General features: G+C 43.0%; 1 protein-coding gene across 16 annotated transcripts in view; it reads right to left on the bottom strand.

Moving 5' to 3' along the window:
* Positions 1-24,091, bottom strand: part of LOC126297434 (trithorax group protein osa-like) — a 307,341-nt gene that overhangs the window by 245,247 nt on the left and 38,003 nt on the right. For all 16 annotated transcript variants that reach the window (XM_049988261.1, XM_049988269.1, XM_049988262.1 and 13 more), the window contains one exon: positions 9,429-9,680. In XM_049988261.1, the coding sequence (XP_049844218.1) occupies positions 9,429-9,680 (252 nt within the window). The remainder of the gene's footprint in view (positions 1-9,428; positions 9,681-24,091) is intronic.

Raw genomic sequence — 24,091 nt, 5'->3', positions numbered from 1 at the left:
ATCTGGGTTGAAACCTGAAGTACAGAGAAGAAAATTTTCAGCACTGCGCCCAACATACGCAAAGATAGATAAGATTCTCCAGGATAGGAGTTTATAACGACAAGCAGAAGACTTAAAAATAGTGAGGTACAAGAGGAATTTGACAGCGAACTACACTGGTGTGCAAAACTTAAAGACGAAAGTAACTTTAGTATGATGTGTCACTGCCAAGTGACTGGGTCCATACACAGAAAGACCGACGACCACGAAAGTCTTTCTTCAGGGCTCCAAGAATTTGGAAATCACATGGGGAGAGATCGGGAGTGTATGGAGAATGTGTGAGAGCCCGTCCACATGTTGCTAAGGTTATTTCGAGTACACAGCATAAGTTTCGATGGGAAGCCCTTTCATATCCTCCATACTGTCCTGACGTCTCCCCATGCGATTTACATATTTTTGAAGCGCTGAAGAAAGATATTCGTGTTCGTCGGTTTTGCTTCGGATGAAGAGGTGCACAGCCAGATACAATCATTGTTCAGTAGGCAACCCCAAACATTTTTCCATGAAAGCACTGATCGTCTTGTCTCACAGGAGGATAAATGTATCAACAGTTACGGCGATTACTTTTGAAATAATGAACAGTTAACTTACTTCTTTCCATCTGTCTGCCCCTTATAACACTGAAAACACTGACAACTGCCTCGAGCAACTAGTCCCGAAAAAAGTATTTTTGACCTCCTAATTAGAAACAGACCTAATCTCGTGGAGAGTGTTACCTACGAGGGGGATCAGCAAGTAATAGTCACCGAACACAAAAGATCACCTAGACAGCTAGGAGAATATTTTTGTTTGATAGAACTGACACTAGCAGTATAAACTACCTGGAAAAAGAAGTTATACACTCAGAAGGTCAGAAGAAAACGAAATGAAACTTCAGTGGTTTACTAGGAATGCGGCGTTATTCCAATGATAACAAAATCGGGTCAAATTTACAAAGAACTTAGAAATATGAGCCCAATGGCCAATATGGTGCTGTAGTCACTTTGTGCTGTATCCATGCACTGATTCGGTTGGGAAGTGTGTCATACAGGCTTTGTATCCCCTCACGAGGCAAGCTGGCCCACAACTATTGTTAACGGGTCTTCGATATCTTGAATACTGGCACTGGTGCGGAATTTACGTCCGAGCTATTACCACGCAATTTCTATCGGGCACAGATCTGGAGATCTGAGTGGGCACGTAAGTACATCAACATCACGCAGACAGTTCATAACCACAGGTACCATGTGTGAACGAGCATTGTCTTGTTGAAAAATGGCACCACGATACTGTTGCACGAGAGGTAACACATGAGGACACAGGATATCCGTGACGAACGCTGCCTCAATCGCTACCAGTTGTGGCCTCGTCATACCTGTGACTCCCTGCGCCTCTCCAAAATTTCATAGGAATGAGGCCTCTGTCCAGATTGCATGCATATTTGCCTACGCTAGTCCGAGGCATAGCAGAACCGAAATTCATCACTGACCACAGTACGACGCCATTCATCAGCTGTGCATGCTTTCTGGTCACGGCATCGGTCCAAACACAGCTTGTTTGTGCTGTGGTATTAACGGCAACCTACGCTAAGGGACGGTAATTCTCTAGTCCAGGTGCTGCTAGCCTCCCACCAATGGTGCGGGATTACAAAGAATTTTGCCGGGAGCCCACTACTTGTGAATGGGTCACGATGTGGTTGGAACATAATATGGCAATTTACCCTTGTGTTGGTTAGACGTGTTCGACCGGAACCTTGACGACGAATATGCCTACCCACGCATTTCCGTGGGCCACTGTCACATCGAAATGATCCATAAATCTGGTTATTACACAGTTCGATCGCCCGGCGAAATGGAGACCCCCAACGAGGCACCTTTCAAATTCTGTCAGGTGGTGATCACCCTGACCCACAGGCGCAAGCAGCTTGTCTGTATTCTTCCTTCACAGCGGTCACTCAACATCTGACGCTGCTCACGCCCATTATATACACTACCAGGCCTGGTAACAACACTAAACACGAACACCACTAATGTATTCTGGTGGCTGTTGGGCTGTCACAGATAATTTTAGCTCTTGTCATTTATTTACCCGCTAATCATGAATCGTGGTTTGGATACATACGTGCCATGTACAGCAATATAATATGTTCGAGACCCACGTTTATTTAATGGTACCATTCGGAGAATGTTGTAAAAATAGAGACTACTACACTCCCGTTGCAAAAGACTGCAAGGAAACTGACAGAGTAAAGTTAACAGCAACTCGTGCATCCGTACGAAAGCCAATGCAGGAAGGTTACAATCATTTTCAGTCAGATTCTGGCGAATCAGAAAGTCCTAGGAACTTCTGGTCATACGCGACGTCAATAAATGAATCCAAATCTTCCGTTCAATCTCTCGTGAATCACTCTAGTGTTGAAACTATCTCTACGAGAAAGCAGAAATATCAAATTCCGCATTTAAAAACGTATTTACTCATGAGGATATTTCCATATAAATTACTGAACGCTGTACAGATACAAAAGAGAAATTACAATAGTACCATCTCTCGTACTACAAAACAATTAACAAATCAATAAGGCACCAGACCCTGGCGGAATTCCAGTCAGATTTGCATTGAATACGCTGCGGTATTAGCTCCTTTGTATTTTTTGAGAATCTTTTGCGCAGTGAATAGTCGTACATGACTGGAAGAGAGTGCAGGTGTGTCCAGTTTACAAAAGGATAAAAGCTCGGATGCCATAATTATAGGCCAATATCGCCAACGTTCCTATGTTGCAGGAACCCACAGCATATGCTAAACTGACATATTATGAGGTTCCTGGACGGAAACAACAAAAGCGCTCGTGGGAAAAACTAGTTACTTCACTCATGTACGACGTCTTCGAATAAGAATTGCAGGTGAACAGGTCTATTCCGTCTTCCTAAATTACTAAAAGGCGTTCCACACTGTGTCACAACGTCGCCTACTGATCTACTAACGGCGATACGGAGTAGCTTCTCGAATAAGTGACTGGCTGGTGGAATCTTTGAATAATAGAGCCAGTACGTTACAATGGGCACGAAATGGAACAAGCATGTTAAAGGTCGGCTGTAGGGAAGGCGAATGGTCAATTCGGTCAACTGAGAGAATTCTAGGAATATGTAGCTCATCTATAAAGGAGAAAGCGACATCCTAATATACCATACTTTTAGTTTGTTAATGTCAATAGGCATTGTACCATTTAAAAATTGTATTCATACACAAAAATACACTTTGTAAGTATTATTACTATCTGTTCATTGGGTAACAATACGAGTCCCTGATTACTAGTCCATTATGTGAAAACCGCACAGCAGTTGCACTTTCCATTTTCGCAATATTTGCAGTGCAAGTGTTACGCGATTCACCCTGTATACACCGGGTGTCTCTCCTTTTGGTCGTCAGGGGTATTTTCTGTGATATTTGCAATTTCGCTTATGGAACGTGTAGCTAGAGTCAGTCCAAAAAATACTGCTCATACAGTTTCACATACGACGTCCAGCGTCGATGGAAAACGTCGGTTTTTCCCATTAAAAACAAAATGATTTTTAAGTCGTAATTATGTACTAAATGGTGCCTCCATTAGTCCCTTCAGGTGCACCGTAGTCCCCATATAATGCAAAAAGAACCAATCGACTTGATCCATTTGCCTAAGCTGGAGGAAGGGTATAATGTTCAAACTTTGACCCTGTACGGTAGGATGGTTACAGTAAGACGATCCTTCTGTTGGGTGCACGAATGGTCCCCAGCTCAAGGACTGTGCAAAACATTTGACCCTACCTTTCTATCGCGAATAGAACCCGGGTTATGAGCAATGCAAAAATCACATTTTTATGCTCGGCATTTGGAACATATTAGACAGCGCAAGCTATACGCATGCGTACCAATTACCTGCCCAAAATCAGTACAACGCAAAACTGTTAAGGGCCGATATTGAGGGATCGAATCAATATGCTTTCAATGTATCACATTCGTGTCTGTTGTGGTACGATGAGTCCGTAGCATCGTGGCGTGCGCTGTGTTCCAAAAACAACGTTAACGCTCAAACAGGTAAAATCGCAGGCAATGGATGTCATATTGGACAGTAATGTCTGACACGCAATACTTTTACACGAGATCTAATCGGGCTTCTCGTAAACTGATTTTGAAATATCGCTTCTGTCTGCTTACCGAAATATCAATTCTGGCAATAACGGAGTTCAGCTTTCACTATCTATTTTCGCTCCCATGTAAACACTTACCGCATTAGAGTAATGAATTGGTTTACATGTTGCTACTCGCTGTTTCACACGTAGTTAATAGGAACGAACAGATTTCGTGTGAAGTGACGGAAAAGTCCACCTCGGCAGCTACACGAAGGGGTCCGGGTTCGATTCCCAGTCGGGTCGGAGATTTTCCAGGCTCAGGGACTGGGTACTGTATTGTCCTTGCCTTCGTATCGTCACAATTGACATTGCTATTAAGATGACTGAACTGGCACGGCCCACAAGCCAATAAATTGACAAAAAGGTGACGGAAAATATATACTGGACCGACCAGAAAATTATTCATTGCCAGACTGCAGTAGCTAACGACAGGTTGGAGGCGCGCTTGCAACCACAATTGGAGAAGCTCTGCAAGTACCTGCAACACAGCGAGCACATGGCGCTCGAGAAGGAAGTGCGATTGGCTTGCATCTGGACCGTACCACTAAATTCGGTGAAACGTCGAATACCCAACAAATTTTAAGTGAAGTATACAAAAGAAATATATTTCACGTTTATTAGAGGGAAAAATGTACACGAATCATTGTGTATCTGATGAATTAGCTAAATCTAACCTCTTGGAAGGAACCCTATAAGGTATATAGCTGGCTAATTTTGTAAACTGCTATACCCACATTCTCTTTTAGTGGCAAAAATTCTCTTACACAACCAAAGGCCAGTTACACAACATTAGCTGATTCTGTGCACATAACTAGGAATGTGTTCCTATTCATTTGGCAGTTTTCTACCCAGTTCAGGTATCCACATTACACTACAAAATGTTCCACCAGTAGTCACTTTCATCACTTGGCATTTTTTCCCCGGAAGGTACGTAATCTTACTCTGTACGCCGAAATATGAACCTTAGTGCAAGTAATACAGTTTCCAGCTTTAACCCTAGCAATATCAACGCCTTTTCCATAACGCGCAATACATTTTCCATAAAACGCATTACCAAGGGGAGGGGGGCGGGGCTATTTTATGCTCACCTGAAAAAAATGAAAAATTCGTTAATTGTTGTTGATTTATATTAACAACATACTTTCAGTGACGTATACTCCCAACCGGACGGGGCGGGGGAGTATTTTGCCTAATCTAAAAAATTATTTACAAAATTCTAATTTCATTAATTATTGTTGGCTTTTACTCACAACATACATTTGGTAAGTAAGGTCCCGAACCTGAAAATACTGAATCTTACATAAACTGGGGAAAACGACATCTACTAGTAAGACTTAAATTTTTCGGTTAAGTTTAACTAAAAATTTAAAACATTTATGGAATCTGGTAGGAAAATCCATTAAAAACATTAAATATTTTTTCAAAATTTTAAATGACTGGATTATAAGATTTTCAAAAGGTGGGCATAAAGTAACCGTGCCCCCTGGTATTGCGAGGGTTAAAGGAGGTGGTGCAAAAGGCTGCCATCAATATAGGGTGGTCCATTGATCGTGACCGGGCCAAATATCTCACGAAATAAGCGCCAAACGAAAAACTTACAAAGAGCGAAACTTGTCTAGCTTGTAGGGGGAAACCAGTTGGCGCTATGGTCGGCCCGCTAGATGGCGCTGCCATAGGTCAAACGGATATCAACTGCGTTTTTTGAAATAGGAACCCTAATTTTTTATTAAATATTCGTATAATACATAAAGAAATATGAATGTTTTAGTTGGACCACTTTTTCGCTTTGTGGCAGATGGCGCTGTATGTAATAGTAACAAACATACGGCTCACAATTTTTGACGAACAGTTGGTAATACGTAGGTTTTTTTAAATTAAAATACTGAACGTAGGTACGTTTGAACATTTTATTTCGGTTGTTACAATATGATACATGTATCTTTGTGAACTTACCATTTCTGAGAACGTATGCTGTTACAGCGTGATTGCCTGTAAATACCACATTAATGCAATAAATGCTCAAAATAATGTTCGTCAACCTCAATGCATTTGGCAATACGTGTAACGACATTGTTCTCAAAAGCGAGTAAATCGCCTTCCGTAATGTTCGCTCATGCATTGACAATGCGCTGACGCATGTTGACAGGTGATGTCGGTGGATTACTATGGCAAATATCCTTCAACTTTCCCCACAGAAAGAAATCCGGGGACATCAGATCCGGTGAACGTGCGGGCCATGGTAGGGTGCTTCGACGACCAATCCAACTGTCATGAAATATGCTTTAATACCGCTTCAAACGCACGCGAGCTATGTGCCGAACATCCATCATGTTGAAGTACATCGCCATTCTGACATGCAATGAAACATCTTGTAGTAACATCGGTACAAAATTACGTAGGAAATTAGCATACGTTGCACCATTTAGTTGCCATTCATAAAACAGGGGCCAATTATCCTTCCTCCCATAATGCCGAACCATACAGTAACCCGCCAAGGTCGCTGATGTTCCACTTGTCGCAGCCATCGTGGATTTTTCGTTGCCCAATAGCGCATATTATACCGGTTTACGTTACCGCTTTTGGTGAATGACGCTTCGTCGCCAAATAGAACGCGTGCAAAAAATCTGTCATCGTCCCGTAATTTCTCTTGTGCCCAGTGCAGAACTGTACACGACGTTCGAAGTCGTTGCCATGCAATTCCTGGTGCATACAAATATGGTACGGGTGCAATCGATGTTGATGTAGCACTCTCAACACCGACGTTTTTGAGATTCCCGATTCTCGCGCAATTTGTCTGCTACTGAAGTGCGCATTAGCCGCGACAGCAGCTAAAACACCTACTTGGGCATCATCATTTGTTGCAGGTCGTGGTTGAAATTTCACATGTGGCTGAACACTTCCTATTTCCATAAATAACGTAACTATCCTGCGAACGGTCCGGACACTTGGATGATGTCCAGGATACCGAGCAGCATACATAGCACACGCCCATTGGGCACTTTGATCACAATAGCCGTACATCAACACGATATCGACCTTTTCCGCAATTGGTAAATGGTCCATTTTAACACGGGTAACGCATCACGAAGCAAATGCCGTACGCACTGGCGGAATGTTACGTGATAGCACGTACGTATACGTTTGTGGCTATTACAGCGCCATCTATCACAAAGCGAAAAAAGTGGTCCAAATAAAACATTCAAATTTCTGTACGTACTATACGAATATGTAATAAAAAATGGGGTTTCCTATTTTTTTTTAAGAAACGCAGTTGACCTATGGCAGCGCCATCTAGCGGGCCAACCATAGTGCCATCTGGTTTCCCCCTCAAGCTAGACAAGTTTCGTTCTTTGTAGTTTTTTCGTTTGACGCTTATTTCGTGAGATATTTGATCCGGTCACTATCAATGGACCATCCTGTATACACAAAAGTCATAGTCGCCGGCACAAGTGAGGCGTCGCCAAAGAAACTTAAAAGTTGCGTTAGTGGCAGGGGCTCGAATAGCCGCGCTAGCCCTCTTGAACTCTCAGGACTCTTCTCTCGCCGTGAGGAATATGCGTGGTGCATTACCACAGTCTCAGCAGATCGTCAATCTTCAGATCTTTATGGTCACGGTCCGTGAAACTTTTCCGTTCCTAACGTTTCGTCCGGAGTTGCGCTGGGCGTTTTGAGACGTACTCCGCTTTCCCCTAAGTGTTGGAGACTGTCAAGATCTCCAGCGTAGCTCTGGACTAAATGTTAGGAACGGAAAAGTTCCGTGGACCATGCCTATCCAACCTGGAAGACTCACCAACAGCTAAGACATCCAGTCGTGAAAGCCTTCAGTACACGAGGGTGAGTCAATAAATAAGTCGTAAATGCTAGAAGCCCGCGTATCGTTTCAAATTCCGCGCCTATACGTATATAGAAGATGACAGTACATGTGGAGTGGAAGAAGTCCGATATGCAGTACTCCGCGGCCAATGATTAACGATTTACAGTCAGACCGAGAAGGCGCGTGTGCTACGAGTGTGTACCCGACTAGAACGAGATTTTTTGTCAGCCGAGGGACTGTCGAGAGCGGGCGTCGAAAGAGAAATTCGTTCCGTACATGATTAGAACTGTATTTCATACAAATTTGCCTGCAATTGGATACAGGAATTCAGCAAAAGACAAAAAATCACAAACAAGGAGCGTCCAGGCCGCCCTGCTTATCTAGTTTGTTTCTCCGCCTGGGGGTATTTCGCTACCAGCAGGACACATCGGTCTTGCGGGTTGCAGCAATTTAAGGAACCAAATAAGCTTGTTATATTCCGAGAGGGCACGTGTTTGATGGGAACGCTGCTCAAGAATTCTATAGTACGGGCTTCGAACGTCTTGCCGAACGTTGGGACAAATGCGTAATTTTACAAGGGGAGTATGCTGAAAAGGAAAAGAAATTTTAGGCCTGTACACGCAGCTCAGACGTATCTATCCCAGCTTGCGACTTATTTACTGACTCATCAAAATACAGTGACGAAAAAAATCGCGACGTCGAGGAGGACTTGGGCGACATAAACGAAAGTTGGTAGGTGTGTTTTTACACCTGAAATATGATCTCAGTTAAAATTTCGCGCCAGTGGCATGAGAATGGCGCTAACAGCATCACTATGAGGCTGGAATTCAGGCTTGCTTTAAATATATGCTGTAACGGTCGTGAGCGTTAGATAACTTTGAGACTGGAAGTTGTGCATACCGCTGTTGTAACCCAACAAGCTCTACACAGGGTCGACACGTTGCCTTGACCTGCTCGATCACCAGATGTGTCTCCTACCTAGCACATACGGGACATCATGGGGCGACAACTCACAACGTCATCCACACCAGCATTAACCGTCCCTTTACTGACCGACCAAGAACAATAAGGATTGAACTCCATCCCACAAACTGACATCCGGCACCTGTGTAATACAATGCATGCACGCGTGCATTCAACATGCTGGCGGTTACACCAGTTATTAATGTACCAGCTTACCTTAACCTATGACCTTGGAATGTTAATCATTTAAATATGTTAGCTGGACAAATGTATTCATTCCCCTACATCAATCATTTTCTTGGAGCTGCAGTTTTTATCCGTTAGTGTAGTTTCATATGTGTTAATTAGTCTGGTTCACATTTTTTAACACGTTTCTTCGAAAAATCTGGTCGTCGTCAACATCCTTCTTAAGGGTTCACTGACGTGTTACTCAGTCTCCCTGTTAAGACTATTACGATCGCGTTTACCTGTCCCGGAGAGGGCGCCGTCTGCGGCTGCGGGGAGCGCTGCTGCTGTGGGGGCGGCTGCGGGGGCGGCGGCTGCGGGGGCTGCGGCGGACGCGCCTTGCGCCAGGCGGCCGTGGGCCCGGCGGCGGCGCCGGGGCCGGGGCCTGGCGGCTGCGGCGTGCGCGTCCGCCGCTCCTCCAGCACGCCCAGGTCGTCCGCGTAGTGCGCCACGTGCAGCTGGCCCAGCGAGTCGCGCACCTGCGACGAGTACATCTGCAACACACGGCGCCGCACCTCACACACCTGCCCTCCACCTCGATACACACTTTAACAGTCAAACGAGTTTGTCTTTCACCACTGCTCGCGTTCAGTTTTAACAAAACCTGTAGTTACAACATTTAACAAAGAAGGTATTGATTCGACTTGCCTGTGCATACCGATGAGCAAATACACTGCCGGGGAAACAAAATTCAACAGCCTGAACGACACTTTATTGACAACTAAGGTGACCGGTAGTCCATTATTGTAGGAGTACGATGAAGACAAATTCGGACCAAACAGTCGGACGAATACAGCTTTACGCTCCACCCGCCCACACACACCCTCCTCCCCTCCACCCGCAACCGGGCGGCAACGCAGGCGAGTGCTCGCGCATGCAAAAGATCATTAACATGGCGAAAGGCACCACGCGACAGACTACCCCGAGGATCTTGAGCCTTCTGTTAAAATTTGGTAATGCTGTTTGTTGTCCCTGGTCCCGCTGAAAAAGCTCACCACCTTCCTGTTGAAGAAATGGTAATAGCACGACGTAACAGCCGGTGATATGTAGCTATCACTTGTCACTTTAACCTGCAGAACACCAAATGTGGCCGCGAGTTGCAACGTATGACCCCCCACGCTATAAAGCCTGGGATGGAACCTATGTGTCGTGGGCGAAATCACTCTGGAACGGGCAGCTGACCAAGTCTACAACATACACGTGTACGTCCATCGCTCGCATGCAGGCAGAACCTACTCTACTGAAGATAACAGATAACGTAATTCCACTCTTCATCAATTCTTTCACGATACCTACCAGAGTGGTGTCGGTGGTAGCCTGGCCAGAGGCACACTTGATCGTAATCCTGCTGCAAGCAGACGATTCCTAATCATCCGAGATGACACGGCAGTTGCAACATCCGCCAGAATTTCGTGCCCGAACGACTCGTCGATGGAGCACGGTTGTACCCTAGAATGAATGTTGCGAACACTGTTCACCTCTAAATCTCAGCACAGTTACTGCCTGCAGAATGAAAACAAAGGCTCCACAGACACGTCTCCTGAGCGCCATCTGATCGCCGATAACAGTGGCCAATGAAACACTATCACTATAACCCATCAGTGTCCAATTATTATATCTTGGTGACACCGAGCACAGTCCTCTAAGGTGTTGCATTTTTTCCCCGGCAGTGTACATTAGCGTTGCAGCTTCCATTACACTCCATCAGGATAACTTAAAATTCAAAATTGTAAAGGGATCACCAAAGGAGATTCAATAGATTAAATCTGTTCTTTGCAGTCCTAGAGGAAGTTTTTGGATCCTTACGCAGGGATAAAGAGAGAGGAATGCGGGTAAACGGAACATACACAATCGAACTCCTTTTTGCAAATCAGCGTTACACCGTTTGTTTCTAATTCATATAAAATTCATCAATAAATCGAAGAACTGAGAATAGCAAGTTTGAAAGTAAACCTGGAAATCAAAATTACAGTCAGACTACAATAACGTACACCAAACACAACGAAAAGAAAACAGCAGAACAAAAGAACTATGAAACAGAACAGCATAAAACTCCTGGGGTGTTTTAAAAACTAAGATTCCCATATGTCCGAAAGGAAATTTTACGGTCAAGTGTATATAACTGAACAGATAGTAATTTTTAATGGGTAAACTATTCAAAAACTGTATGGTGTTTAGCGACCAATGGAAAGATGCATGTTGGGAAATTCATGAGAGTTGGGAAACAAAGAGAGAGCAGAATGGTTCAAATGGCTCTAAGAACTATGGGACTTAACATCTGAGGTCATCAGTCCCCTAGACTTAGAACTACTTAAACCTAACTAACCTAAGGACATCACACACATCCATGCCCGAGGCAGGATTCGAACCTGCAACCGTAGCAGTCGCGCGGTTCCAAACTAAAGCGCCTAGATAAGTGCATGAATGGCTACTCATTCTTCCTCCAGAGCCGAAACCAGATAAGGTAGTGATGTTGGATTCTGGGGTCTGTAGCGAAATCGACATTCTAACTTACCCCAAAGGTGTTCCACTGACAAGGGCATGGTCCGATCCGACACGTCGAAACCTGCAGGAAGAATACACCGAAAGAAACACAATGCCAAAATTTTAGCTTCTGAGGCACACTGCAAGTTTTTTTTTTTTTTTTTAATTCCGTATATGTGCGAATAGGTCTCACGTGCCGGTTTCGTACAATCTTAATTATTTTTACAGATAGTTCATCCATCCCGGGAATCGAGAATATCAACTATTTTTGTCTGTTACCGACATCGATATAGGCTGCCCAACAGTGAGAAAAAGTGGTGTTAACAGGACAGATATTCGGATAACAAGTGACAATTTTTTTATAATTACAAATTAACTGTAATCGGATTTTTTTCTTTTGGTTACATTGTGAAACTTACTTCTTGCCAAATATTATGATTCTAGGCCAATGGGAAGTACGCTACGTTCTCGTGCCACGGCTGCATCATTTTATTCGCCGATTCTCGCGCTAGGGGCTGCTATAAGCAGTTCTTCCTGCGACAAAAATTAGTAACTTCCACAATCTTTAAAAAATAATTGCAGTGCGCCTTAGCAGCTAACATTTTGAGAGTGCATTTCTTTCGGTGCATTCTTCCTGTTTGAATAATGTCGGGTAAGTTACGACACGTCTGACTGGACCATACCCTTGTGAGTTCAGGTGGGGACTCAGGATAGGCCAGTCCATTTCAGGACTGTTACTGTCCACAAATTGTAGCCTCACAGATGCGTCATGACAGGGTACAGTGTCACGCTGACACCAAAATTCACTCAACACACCAGCTTTAATGTCCTCCTGCATTTACAGTTTTTTTTTGGCTCAAGAAGGGAACCGGAACCACACCATAACCACGAAAAATACACCCATCCCTTAACATCACGTCCGCCATACATCACTGTCACAGGATACAGCGTGATGCATCACTCCGACACTCCGAATTCCTAGTTTCCAGGCATCCACAGTCCAATTGCGTCGCTCTTTGCACCATCCAAAGCGTTGCTTAGCATTTACTACAGAAATGTGTGATTTATGAGAAGGTGCTGGTCTATTGTACCCGATTCTTTTTAACTCCCTTCGCATTGTCACACTGCTAGCTGGACTGTTGGTGGCACCTGGGAAATTACGAGTGATTCCTTCACGTTATTTCGTGGGATTTTTTACAACCATCCTTCATATTACCCGACGGTCGCCATCTGGCAGTACATGAGGTCCAATTGGACTTGGTTTAGTTGTGTTTGTTTCTTCGCGTTAGTACTTCACAGTAACATCACCAACAGTAGACTTGTGTAGCTTCAGAGTGTTTGAAATGGTCTGATGGATTTCTTAAGCTGGCGACATCCAATGATTAGTCCACCTTCGAAGTCACTGAGCTCTCCCGACCGACCCGTTCTGTCGTTAAAGCCTCCCTACTGACAACACAATACAGTCCGTTTTCTTTTATAATGGCGGGTTCTCCTCTCGTGAGATCTACTGGTACTTTTGATCAGACGGTGTATTTGCTTCACGAATGTGTGTCGTTTCACCTCATATTGCAGGGGGAAGTTAATTGTCGGAAATAGCAATCGTTGCAAATTATCATGTACACGTCACAATTCACTGGTCAAGGTTGACACTTTGTACTTCTGCTTTCGCACTAATTCGCGTATGGTACGAATTTACGACCAGATTTATAGTTAAACCTACTCATATCACGGGAAGAAAACATACTGCTTGGTGCTATGTACAACTGCTGGAGCAGGAATGGGACTGTCCCGACTTTACAGAGACTCTCTCTCTCTCTCTCTCTCTCTCTCTCTCTCTCTCTCTCTCTCTCTCTCTCTCTCTGTGTGTGTGTGTGTGTGTGTGTGTGTGTGTGTGTGTGTGTGTGTGTGTGTGTGTCCACACATATTCTGCAGTTATGTAATGAAATCGGGGAACTTTGAGGTTTGGAGCACAGTAGCAGGTTCTTTTCTCGAACTTCATACGCCCACAACTAAATCTACGAATTAATTGTACCAAGCGGCGAGCCAGTAGCACGTCATCAAACTGCGTTAGCGCTGTAAACTTATCGTTTCTCGCTTCATCGCCGGCCGCGGTGGTGTCGCGGTTCTAGGCGCGCAGTCCGGAACCGTGCGACTGCTACGGTCGCAGGTTCCAATCCTGCCTCGGGCATGGATGTGTGTGATGTCCTTAGGTTAGTTAGGTTTAAGTAGTTCTAAGTTCTAGGGGACTAATGACCACAGCAGTTGAGTCCCATAGTGCTCAGAGCCATTTGAACCATTTCTCGCTTCATCCAAAATTAGTGGCTGAACCGAAATCAAACACGTGACTTCCATCAGATGCCAGGTGTATTGCAAACGAGCAGCAGTATTATCACTCTTGCGAAGTATACACACTTCTTGAGGTCCTTTCAAATGATAGAGCGCAGCAATCAGTCGTCCTTTTCTTGCAGGTTTTATTCGGCAAATCTAGATTTCGGCCTGTGCATAGCCATTATCAATGCGCCATTTCACAGTATCAATGCATGTTCTACTACGTCAGCCCCCTGTTGTTCAGGTTTCTGTCACACTTCGTTCAACACTACTTGAACGAACTGTGTTCGGGTGCTCCAAAACGAACCGAAACCAACACCAACAAGAGTGATTCGGTTGCAAAGCACTTTCCAGGAAATGATCGCTTGTTTCCTTGGTTACTCTGCATATGTCGTGACTACTGGTCTAGTGAATCGAAAAACAGTTAATACAACTGGTCTAGAACAATTTGTTTGCCACAAGCCTTCTATGAAATGTTGAAAAATATTGGAAACGTCGCATCACTCTCCATCAGTGTCAGCTATCAACGACTTCTCTAATGACTTCGTCGTTCACGGGGTGTTGAAGCAAACTTTTCCTTTTTTCCTCTGTCTTTCGTGACACTGTACAGCAAATTGCGCAATTTGAGCCTCCCACATAAACTATATCAAAGCTTCCATAATTCTCCTTCCTACCTTCTGCTTCTATTATATTGCCATTATCTACTAAAAGCTTTATTTGGAATGTTCTATCTTTGAGGAACACTTCTATTGAGAATATGGCCCTATTTAACACATTATTGCTTGATAAGCAGTCTCTCCAACTGAAGCTCGTCGTGCCCAGAACGCAGCAGGAAGATTGTGGGGGACCGCCGTTTAAGGTGTTGCAAAAACAATGAAAGACACGCGATCACTTTTGGGACATACTTTTCAATCGAACCACTTTTGTTGGTGTCGATTTCGGTTCGTTTTGGAACACCCGAACAGTTTTATCCCCTGTATACGGTTTCTGTATTCCCTAGGTCCAATTTGTGATCATTTCTTTACACCAACTGACACGAGACTGTTTTTGAGTTTGGGTCAAATTGCACCGGGATTATACGGGAACAGATCTTTCTCACAGATGTGTGCAGTCTTGGATATATCTCAGGACGGCTCTATCTCGTGGTATACCACATGTCAATTCTCTATAGTCATGCTGTGCTCCAGTATCTTTTTTAACAAACGATTTTGGTCGACGTTCTCGAAATTCTCCTGAAGAAGCATTACAATGATGCAGTTCTGTAAATGAGTTGTCAACAATCTTCAGTAAAGGCGGCTTGTTGCCAAACCTAAGACGAAGGGATTCGAGGGATTGTTGTTAGGCCTCTACGATAAGCGTAAAGCTCATCCAACGAAAACCTTCGAGTGAAATGTTCACCGTTTCTTCAAACTCTCACGGTACACATAGTATTAGACTAATTTCTGAATTGTGATCTCAATAGCGCCACCTACTGATAGTCTGTAAAAACTTATTAAAACAACCCTGTCCTGCGTATACCTTTGTCGGCGCTTGTGACGGAAATGGCAGCAAGAGTGCAATTGCAAGGTGTCTGCTTGCGAGGAGAAAGGGTTTCAGTTCCCAAGCTCCATTAACACTGTTCGACTCAGTTAAAGCAGGAAAATTTTGTAAGCTGAACTTTCGGCGCTAGACGCTGTCCCCCAACAGCCTCGTAAGTAGGCTTCTGTGAAGTATTCAGGAAAGCGTGACATGGAGAATCGCGAAGTCGGTCCCTGCACGGATAGCCAGGAGATGTCTTGGGTGCGGGTTTGTGTCTCGGCGCTACTCAGCGTTTTAAACTGTCACAAATGTTCGTACAAATTACATTTGCCGTTGATACGGTACTCTAAACTCCCTACTGAGGTGAGAACTGGGAAATTTTTATAGTCCAAATGCATCAGAATTAGCAAAATCGAACATTACATACTAAATATTTATTTTTTAAACGCAACTGTCTCGCCTACGAATACAACAACAAGAAACTGTAGTAAAATCATTAAACGCAATACTCCTATCCATCATGTTATTTTCGTTCTGATACGCCGAGGAAATTTGTATAGTGTTGAAAAACTGGACTCGCGTTTATGACCACAGCGGTTCAGGTTCCCGTCCGGACATCTCAATTTAGGTTTTCCGCTATTTCCCTAGATCGTTTAACGCAAGTAGCAGGATGGTTCCTTTGAGAGGGACGCAGCCGATTTCCTTCCTCATTCCGAGCTTCTTCTTCGCCTCTAATGATCTCCTTCCCGAAGGGACGTTAAACCCATTCTTCCTCTCCGGCCTGAACCCGAGTGCCATGCCCGTGAAAACAGGATTTTTATTCGAGTTGAGGCAACAGTGCAGTTAACCACTTAAGTAAATGCATGTCTACGGGATGCTTCACAGGCGCTAATGAACAAAATACGAGCGTACAGAGTGTCCGACCAACTGTGTGACTGAATGCAAGAGTTTCTAGTAAACAGAACACAGCCTGTCATTCTCAACGGAGAGAAGTCTTCAGATGTAAAAGCAACGTCAGGCGTAACCCAAGAGGATGTTAGACAACCATTATTCTTCACAGTACATATAAATGATCTAGTAGCTAACGTAGGACATTCCACGAGTCTTTTCGTGGATGATGCTGCTGTTGTATACAGAGAAATCGCAACGCTAGACAATTGTAGCTAAATACAGAATAGGCGCGTGGTGCAGGAAGTGCCAATTGATCGTCAACATAAAAAAGTACCGTAAAACGTATCGTCAGAAAGACCCATTATTGGACGATTACAGGGTTGTAGAATAATCACTACAAGCAGTTACTTCCACAAAATATCTCTGAGTATGCACACGGAATGATAAGACGTGGAACAACCACACAAAATTAATAGTGGGTAAGGCAGATAGCACACAGATTCATTGGAAGAATCCTTATGAAATGTAACCCATCAACAAAGAAAGTAGCTTACAAAACCCTCGTTCGGCAGATACTTGAATATTACTCGGCATTCTGCGATTCGTGCCAGGTAGGATTGATAAAGGAAATAGAGAAAATCCACAAGAAAGCAGTATATTACGTTATAGGTTCATTTAGTAAGCGCGCGACGCGCGGTCTGAAGTGTTTTGTCACGGTCCGCGCGGCTCCCCCGTCGGAGGTTCGAGTCCTCCCTCGGGCATGGGTGGGTGTATTGTCCATTGCATAAGTTAGTTTAAGTTAGATTAACTAGTGTGTAAGCTTAGGGACCGATGACCTAAGCAGTTAAGGCCCATAAGATTTTACCACAAATCTACAATCTAGTAAGCGCGCAAGCGTCACGGAAATGCTCAGTCAACTCCAGTGCAGACTATCTGCATCACGGTGTGGATTACTGTTAAGTTCTGAGGACGTACGTGCCTGGAAGTGTAAATCAATATATTGCTTCCTCCTACGTATATCTCGCGAAAACATCATGAACATAAAATCTGAGAGATCCAAGCCCACACAGAGGCTTACATGCACTCGTTCTTCCGGCGAACTAATCGCCACTGGGACAGGAAAAGGAGAAAGTCACACTGGTACACGAAGTATCCTCCGCCACACACCGTAAGGTAGGTTTCATAGTATAGACGTCGATGTAAATGATACACAGTATCAAATATGTGGGGAAAGGTAGAGGCAACTTTGCTAAGGAAACGACTGATTCGAAAGCTGTAAGCGAAAATGGGAAAATTTCAAATTCACCATTGGTATGCTGATGAAAATAAAATCCACGTAGATAGTTTTGTAATTTACTTATCTGCAAAATGACCTACAGTCATAACAGCTCTTCAAAGTGGAGTTCCCTAGCTCCAGTGCAGGCTCGATCTCGTCGCACCAAGTTCTATCGTAACTGTCAGAGGCCGCGAGAATCTTGCCATGAGATCCTCTTCAGTCTCGACATGTGTCTCGTATACAACAGTTTTCATATGAAATTAAAAAAAGACACACGCGAGTTCGTATTAAGTGAACAAGCTGGCCACAAAAATACAAACACGCCTACCTATACTTCTTTTAGAGAACGTCTGACGAGAAAGACGTGCGAACTGAAATGAGGCTGTATCATATTGGATCAGTATAAGAACATTTGTGTTGGTTTCCTGTGCGCACCACTCGTTATGTACGCTTCGGGTTTACAAAAACTACCAATGTTAGCAACTACATACATAGTAAATCAGTTAATTACTTCGTACAACCACCGATACGTAGGTTCTCTTATTCCACTGGCAGAATTGCCGCCTACCAAGTTTGTCTTGGTACACTGTGACTTAACCGTTTTCCGATCATAGTTCCTTATCTGAAACGGATACATTTTGGCTCTTCCATCGTGCCTGAAATTTTGTATTATCATCACAGAAACAGCCGGCGTAACAAAGTCGCGTCCAAATTACCGCCTCAGGAGATAGAACATGAGGTCTGCAACAAAAGCTTGCTCGTCAACACAGTCTACGGCAAGCTAAGTTAAAAAAAAAAAAAAACCTTGGCAGTGCTTACTCAGTGGAAGCAACGTCACATTCCTTCTCAATACCTTTTACCACAACTAAAATTATTATTTGTGATCTTAATCTTTAATTATACATGTATGCCTCGAATACTGGAATCCCACAAAAGTTAACGCCTAGTACTCTGCAGAGGAAATTGCCGCGATCGCCCAAGACAGAGGATCTATATGACTTACGGCCATCTGGAAAAATACTTACATATCCCTTCTAATTCACCTCTATGTTTAGCAATAAAGATATCATATGAGTTATTCCTACCTGTAAACGTTTACGAAAGTACATCTAAAAGTTTAATTTTTCGATGCTACATGTTTTGCAAAATTCTTCTATTTTAAGTTAGCATCGGAAGAATAAACAAGAGCTACAAAATGAAAATAAAATACACTCGACGTTCTACAGTAACGATGGAAGAAGCAAAAGTGAAAATAGTTTTCCCAGAAGTAGTGTACATCTTCTATAGGAATGACAACAAAAAATTATCTTTGCCCGACTAACAACAAGCTCAAAATGCAAACGAGCATAAATAACACACAAGTGATAATTTCTCTCTCTCTCTCTCGCAGACACGCATTATTCGAACGGCGAAATATTCCACGAAGATGATATTTTCGACGATGAATACAAACTGCTGGATGAAAATCAACGAACGTTAGAGAGTTTAGCGAGAGATTCGTAATCGCTGCATAATTCGCAAAATAAGTAAATTTATGAGGCTGTAAGTTGGCGAAACAGCGTGATGAACAGTTACGGGTAAGCTTGGAGCTTTAAAGACAATCTCGTCTTCTATCATTCAATACGACTGGCGGAAGTCAGCAAATTAACTCGTGGGTATAAGCAAGTAGGCAGCGTGGGCGTGGCGCGTCGCGCCACACTTGTGTGCCCTTGCCTGCCAAACAGAAAGTCGGTCAAGAGCAGGCGAAACCCCACACAATGCAAAAAGCGCCCAAGAGCCGCGCAGCCAGGCGGACTTGGCCGCTTCTTGCACCGAGGTCGGCCGACGCGGAGACTTGGTATAGTCTATCTATATATAGAGATATAGTGCCTGTGTGTGTGTGTGTGTGTGTGTGTGTGTGTGTGTGTGTGTGATTGGGGCCCTTCCGGGAAGAGCTCGAGTTCAATGAACGCGTAAACAGTGTTGCCACATGTCACAGGGATACATAAATGTGTCAGTCACGTTCGAGGGAGTCACGTGCCAAATGTAAATGCAATGCTCCCGCAGATAAGCGAGACACTACGACCAATTCCCCGGCCGTTATCGCCCGACGGCTATAAAGCAATGTCTACTGAGCGTACTTAGGCAGTCACTCGCTGAAATGATTTAACGCGTGTGATTACAGAATCAAGTAGTTCGGTAAGTCGATTACGATTATTACCGCCGACTGCAAACAAATCGCCCACGACGTAATGTAGGTAATCCGAAGCGTCTTCTCTTTTTGATGTGATGTTTACTTTTCTGGCAAACAGTACATTCCCAAGAAAATTCTTATAAAAAATTTAAGAAGCGTATGCAACAGGTAAAAGGCAGCTTCGAAATCAGTCTCCCTGATGATACACAAAACCGACGAATTAAATACGCGAGACCGACATATGCAGTTGTTTGTTTTCTAGCCAGAGAAGAAAGGATATACTATCAAAGCTGTTTTTAAGTGGTTTTGTTGATTACTATTATTATTATTATTATTATTATTATTATTATTATTATTCGAATACATATAAAATGTTTGGGAATATACTTCTCTCTGGAAATACTAATAAATTCCAATGCTCGATAATTTCTCGCACAACTAATTTGTGTCTTTTACGCGAGAACCGATGCTGCAACTATTTAATATCCTATGATGCGTCGAGGTTATTCCCGTTTTTGGTACACAAAAGAACTCTTCAATAGTTTATTGCACAAAATCATGTGTAATGTGACTTTTCTAATGGTCTAAACGAAAAAGCCGCGTCAACTTAAGATTTTTGTTAAGACGGAAGGTCAGTTGAAACTGAATGTTCTTGTGAAATATCGGGTCTGTAGAGCCTCTTGTATTAAATAAACCTACGACACGAAATCCCAGTTCCGCCTTGTCTTGGAAGAGAAGTGTCAGCTTTTAGTAGCGATAGGAAGAACTGCTGTAGATCACCATACTTGAGTATGCTCCTCAAAGTAACTAATCGATATTTCCTAATGTTACACAGTAAATACGTATTCATTTGTCATCATGAATAAAGTTTGGGGTTTTCTTATATTTTAAATTTGTGTACCGCGACTGCTGATACGCTCCGAGAGAGCGTCCCATTATTTTAAATGTGCTTATATACAAAATGGTTCTAGAGCACAGAATTTCACGGCCGAGTTGTGAGGTAATGGTACCAAGGAAATGAATACCTTCCCAGAAAAGTCCCTGTCAACATATGAAACTGCCGATGCGCCGCTATCGTGGTCCTAGACGCGAGGATGATTGGACTTAGGAAATTAAGAAACACATTACGATTCGAAAATACTCTTTCGAAACGTCCAAGTCTTAGCTGGTTTCGTTGAAATAAACTTTTATGAGCCTATGTCATTCAGCCTCTTACACGTACATCAAATGTCCTAAAAACGTACACAATCCCCTTTTGGTGTTGGATTATTATATATGTCACTGCACTTACCATTATGATTCCAATCAATGCTATTTGTTTCAGAAAAATGAGATGAAACAGCAACGGAATCACTCTACAGGAAATAGTTTAAGAATTTTTTCGACATGTGTATACAACATGTGACCTGGCGATAATAATGAGATTACGGGCATTTAGTAGTTAAAAATTCGGAACGTTTCAGTGGTTACAAGGGAGGTGGGTATTGCTTATTTACGAAATGCTGTTCCGAAGAAGTTAATCTAAATACATCTAATGCCGAAACCCAGAAAATTATACAACAGTAGAAGTCGGCCGATTTTTACACTCACAGCTAGGTAAAGCTAAATTACTTACAACGCCATGGCACCGAACCTTCTGATGGTTTCCCATTAAATCAAGACAAACGTTATTAAGGGCGTGAAGCTAGAGAGAGCTTTGACGCCATACTCTACCCTGCTTCTAGTTTCTCACATTACATTTCCTGCTCCATAAATTTGGGTTATGTTAGAAACAAATCGAAAGATCAGAAACATTCTCCATCCTTTATTCCAGAGTTTTACTGATATCATTACTTTGCTTGGAATTTCGTTTCTTTTGTAGTCTTATATCTCGACCAAGAACAGCAAATGCTACAAGAGGCTGCGACAGTAAACTTGGTAAATCTGGAAATTATACCTAAACGAGAACTGTAGATGCATGCTCGAATTCTGCCGGCAATTAGACACTTTTTTCAAAGCGGAATTGAGCTGCTCGGGGGAACAAAATGGTAAGCTCCAAAAAGGGGAGTTTGGAGACAGAGAATGTGTCTCAAATGGCTTTTAATATCAATATTCTTCGATAAAGGCACAGAATGAACTAGAAACGTACTATAACCCATGAACTATATAAAAATAAAACCATTACTGTATTGGATACACTATTATGTTATCCAAATCACATTGACACAGCTCGGTGCTTGAAAGTACTTAATCACTTATCAGTCTTAAAACATGTGTCCGTTTCCCAAACGCGTTGATTTTAGTGAAAAAAAAGATCATGATGGACGGGAGGGACGTAATCTCAGAGGGACAAAAAATTAGCAACTTTCTTCTTGTCAGTGATTCTGGGTCCGTCGTATTCTAATCGAAGGATAAGAACTGGGTTTTGCCTCTCTCGTTTCCTGAAACTTACTTTGCTCCGGATGTCATGACAAAGGTGACGAGTAAAGATGAAGGGCATTGGGGAGGGGGGGCAGCGACCTTCCACCTGCATTCATCCCTTAGGTTGACAGCCAGATGACTTCTGACCATCAAAGTGACCAATTCCTAGAATTATTTGAACGTTTGCCTCACACTGCTTTCATCTACTTCCTCATAACATTTAAGGAGACAGACAGTTAGGTCATATTTCCTTTTTATCTACAGTTTTTCCAGAACGAGAGGTGTATTCTTCGCCTGTATTACACCTCTTCTGCTTAAACTTCTCCTGTGGGTGGCATCTCAATTTTTTCCGAAGAGTCCTCTTTGTCTGTTCTTCTGCCCCTTTATGACAGGTATTTGAGACAGCGACCAACTGCTCAATATTAAGATCAATTCGAAATCCTTCACAGATTAACCTCATATTTCATGCATTTCAGGAACCTAATGGTATGTACATGCACTAACCATTATGTTCGTGAAACATACTAAGTACAACAGATTTGCAAATTTACATACCTCTGAATCATTGGGAATGTACCCAGGATCTTAGTCTGAGATATCAGGATCACTAAGAACATAGTTTTCTTGTATCTCGTCAAATGTGGCTATAATCTCGGAAAACGTACACGGGTAAAGCACCAGCCATTTTACCTGTCGCTTGCCTTTATGTTCCCGCGACAGGTAACCACTGGCGTTTATCATGAAGCACCGCCCTGACTCCTGTTGAGTGAAATTAGAACTTTTTCCTGCTGCTCATAGGCAGCGCTCATAGACAGCGCCAGTTACCCTGTAACTCAAAATACACGGTAGTAGCTCTTACCATTATATTTCTCCGAGCCGCTCAATTTATTGAAATGCTTTCTAGCACATGGTCCTCCAAAATCTTTGCAGTACTACAAATTCCAAAATAAATTGTATTTATTTCAAAATTTGCGCATGAAACGCCCAAAACTCAGTCACAAGTGGGAAAACTATTCTTCGTAACTTCGATTTGTGAAGTATAGCCATTTCTTCACTACGTTTTCTGGAAAGCGTCAGCACATTATCTCGTGTTTTCTTTCCTTTTTTTCTCTTCAGTTACGTTTTCACTGCATAAACACTTGCTCATTCTGGAGAAGCGCTACAGATGATGTCCCAGGACGAATGGTCAATATTCACATGAACCCTCATTTGAATCAAACAATTTCATACGGACATATGCCCTGTTCCGAATGGTTTTCGAGATGGAACACACGTACTCTAAATTTGTACAAGTAACTGGCCACCAATGTCGTCAGACCTTACACCATCAGATTTTTGTTTATGGGGTTGGATGAAGTCTGAGGTGTACAAAAGAAAGGTGAATGTGCGAGATGAACTGCTTGGTCACATCACGGACACTGCTGCCTTCATTAGGGAACGTGAAGAGGCACTCAGGCAAGCAACACATGTTCTCGCAAGAGTGCACAAATGCACTGAAGTTGACGGTGGGATACTCGAACATTTATTGTGAACTGTACACCAGCAGTTATATGTCGTGTACGGTAATGCTTACATGTTAATATATTAAAGATATGTTTTTTTTTCAATTGATACTTTGTAAACCGCAAGTTAAATATTTACTAACTGTTGTACATGCGTAAACCTGACAATATACTGAATAACACAGAAAATAAATAACGATGTACTTTTTGTGTGTTCTGTCTCGGAAACCATTAGAATAAGCCATGTGTCCATATGAAGTTTTTTTGCTTCAAATGAGTGTTCCTCTCTTGTCCCTGAATATTAACTGTTCTTCTTGGGCACCATGTTTCTTG

Source organism: Schistocerca gregaria, chromosome X (assembly GCF_023897955.1).
Source record: "Schistocerca gregaria isolate iqSchGreg1 chromosome X, iqSchGreg1.2, whole genome shotgun sequence".
In the NCBI taxonomy this organism is placed as follows: domain Eukaryota; kingdom Metazoa; phylum Arthropoda; class Insecta; order Orthoptera; family Acrididae; genus Schistocerca; species Schistocerca gregaria.
Note: the sequence above shows the minus strand (reverse complement) of the source record. Positions and strands in the feature narration are given on the sequence as shown.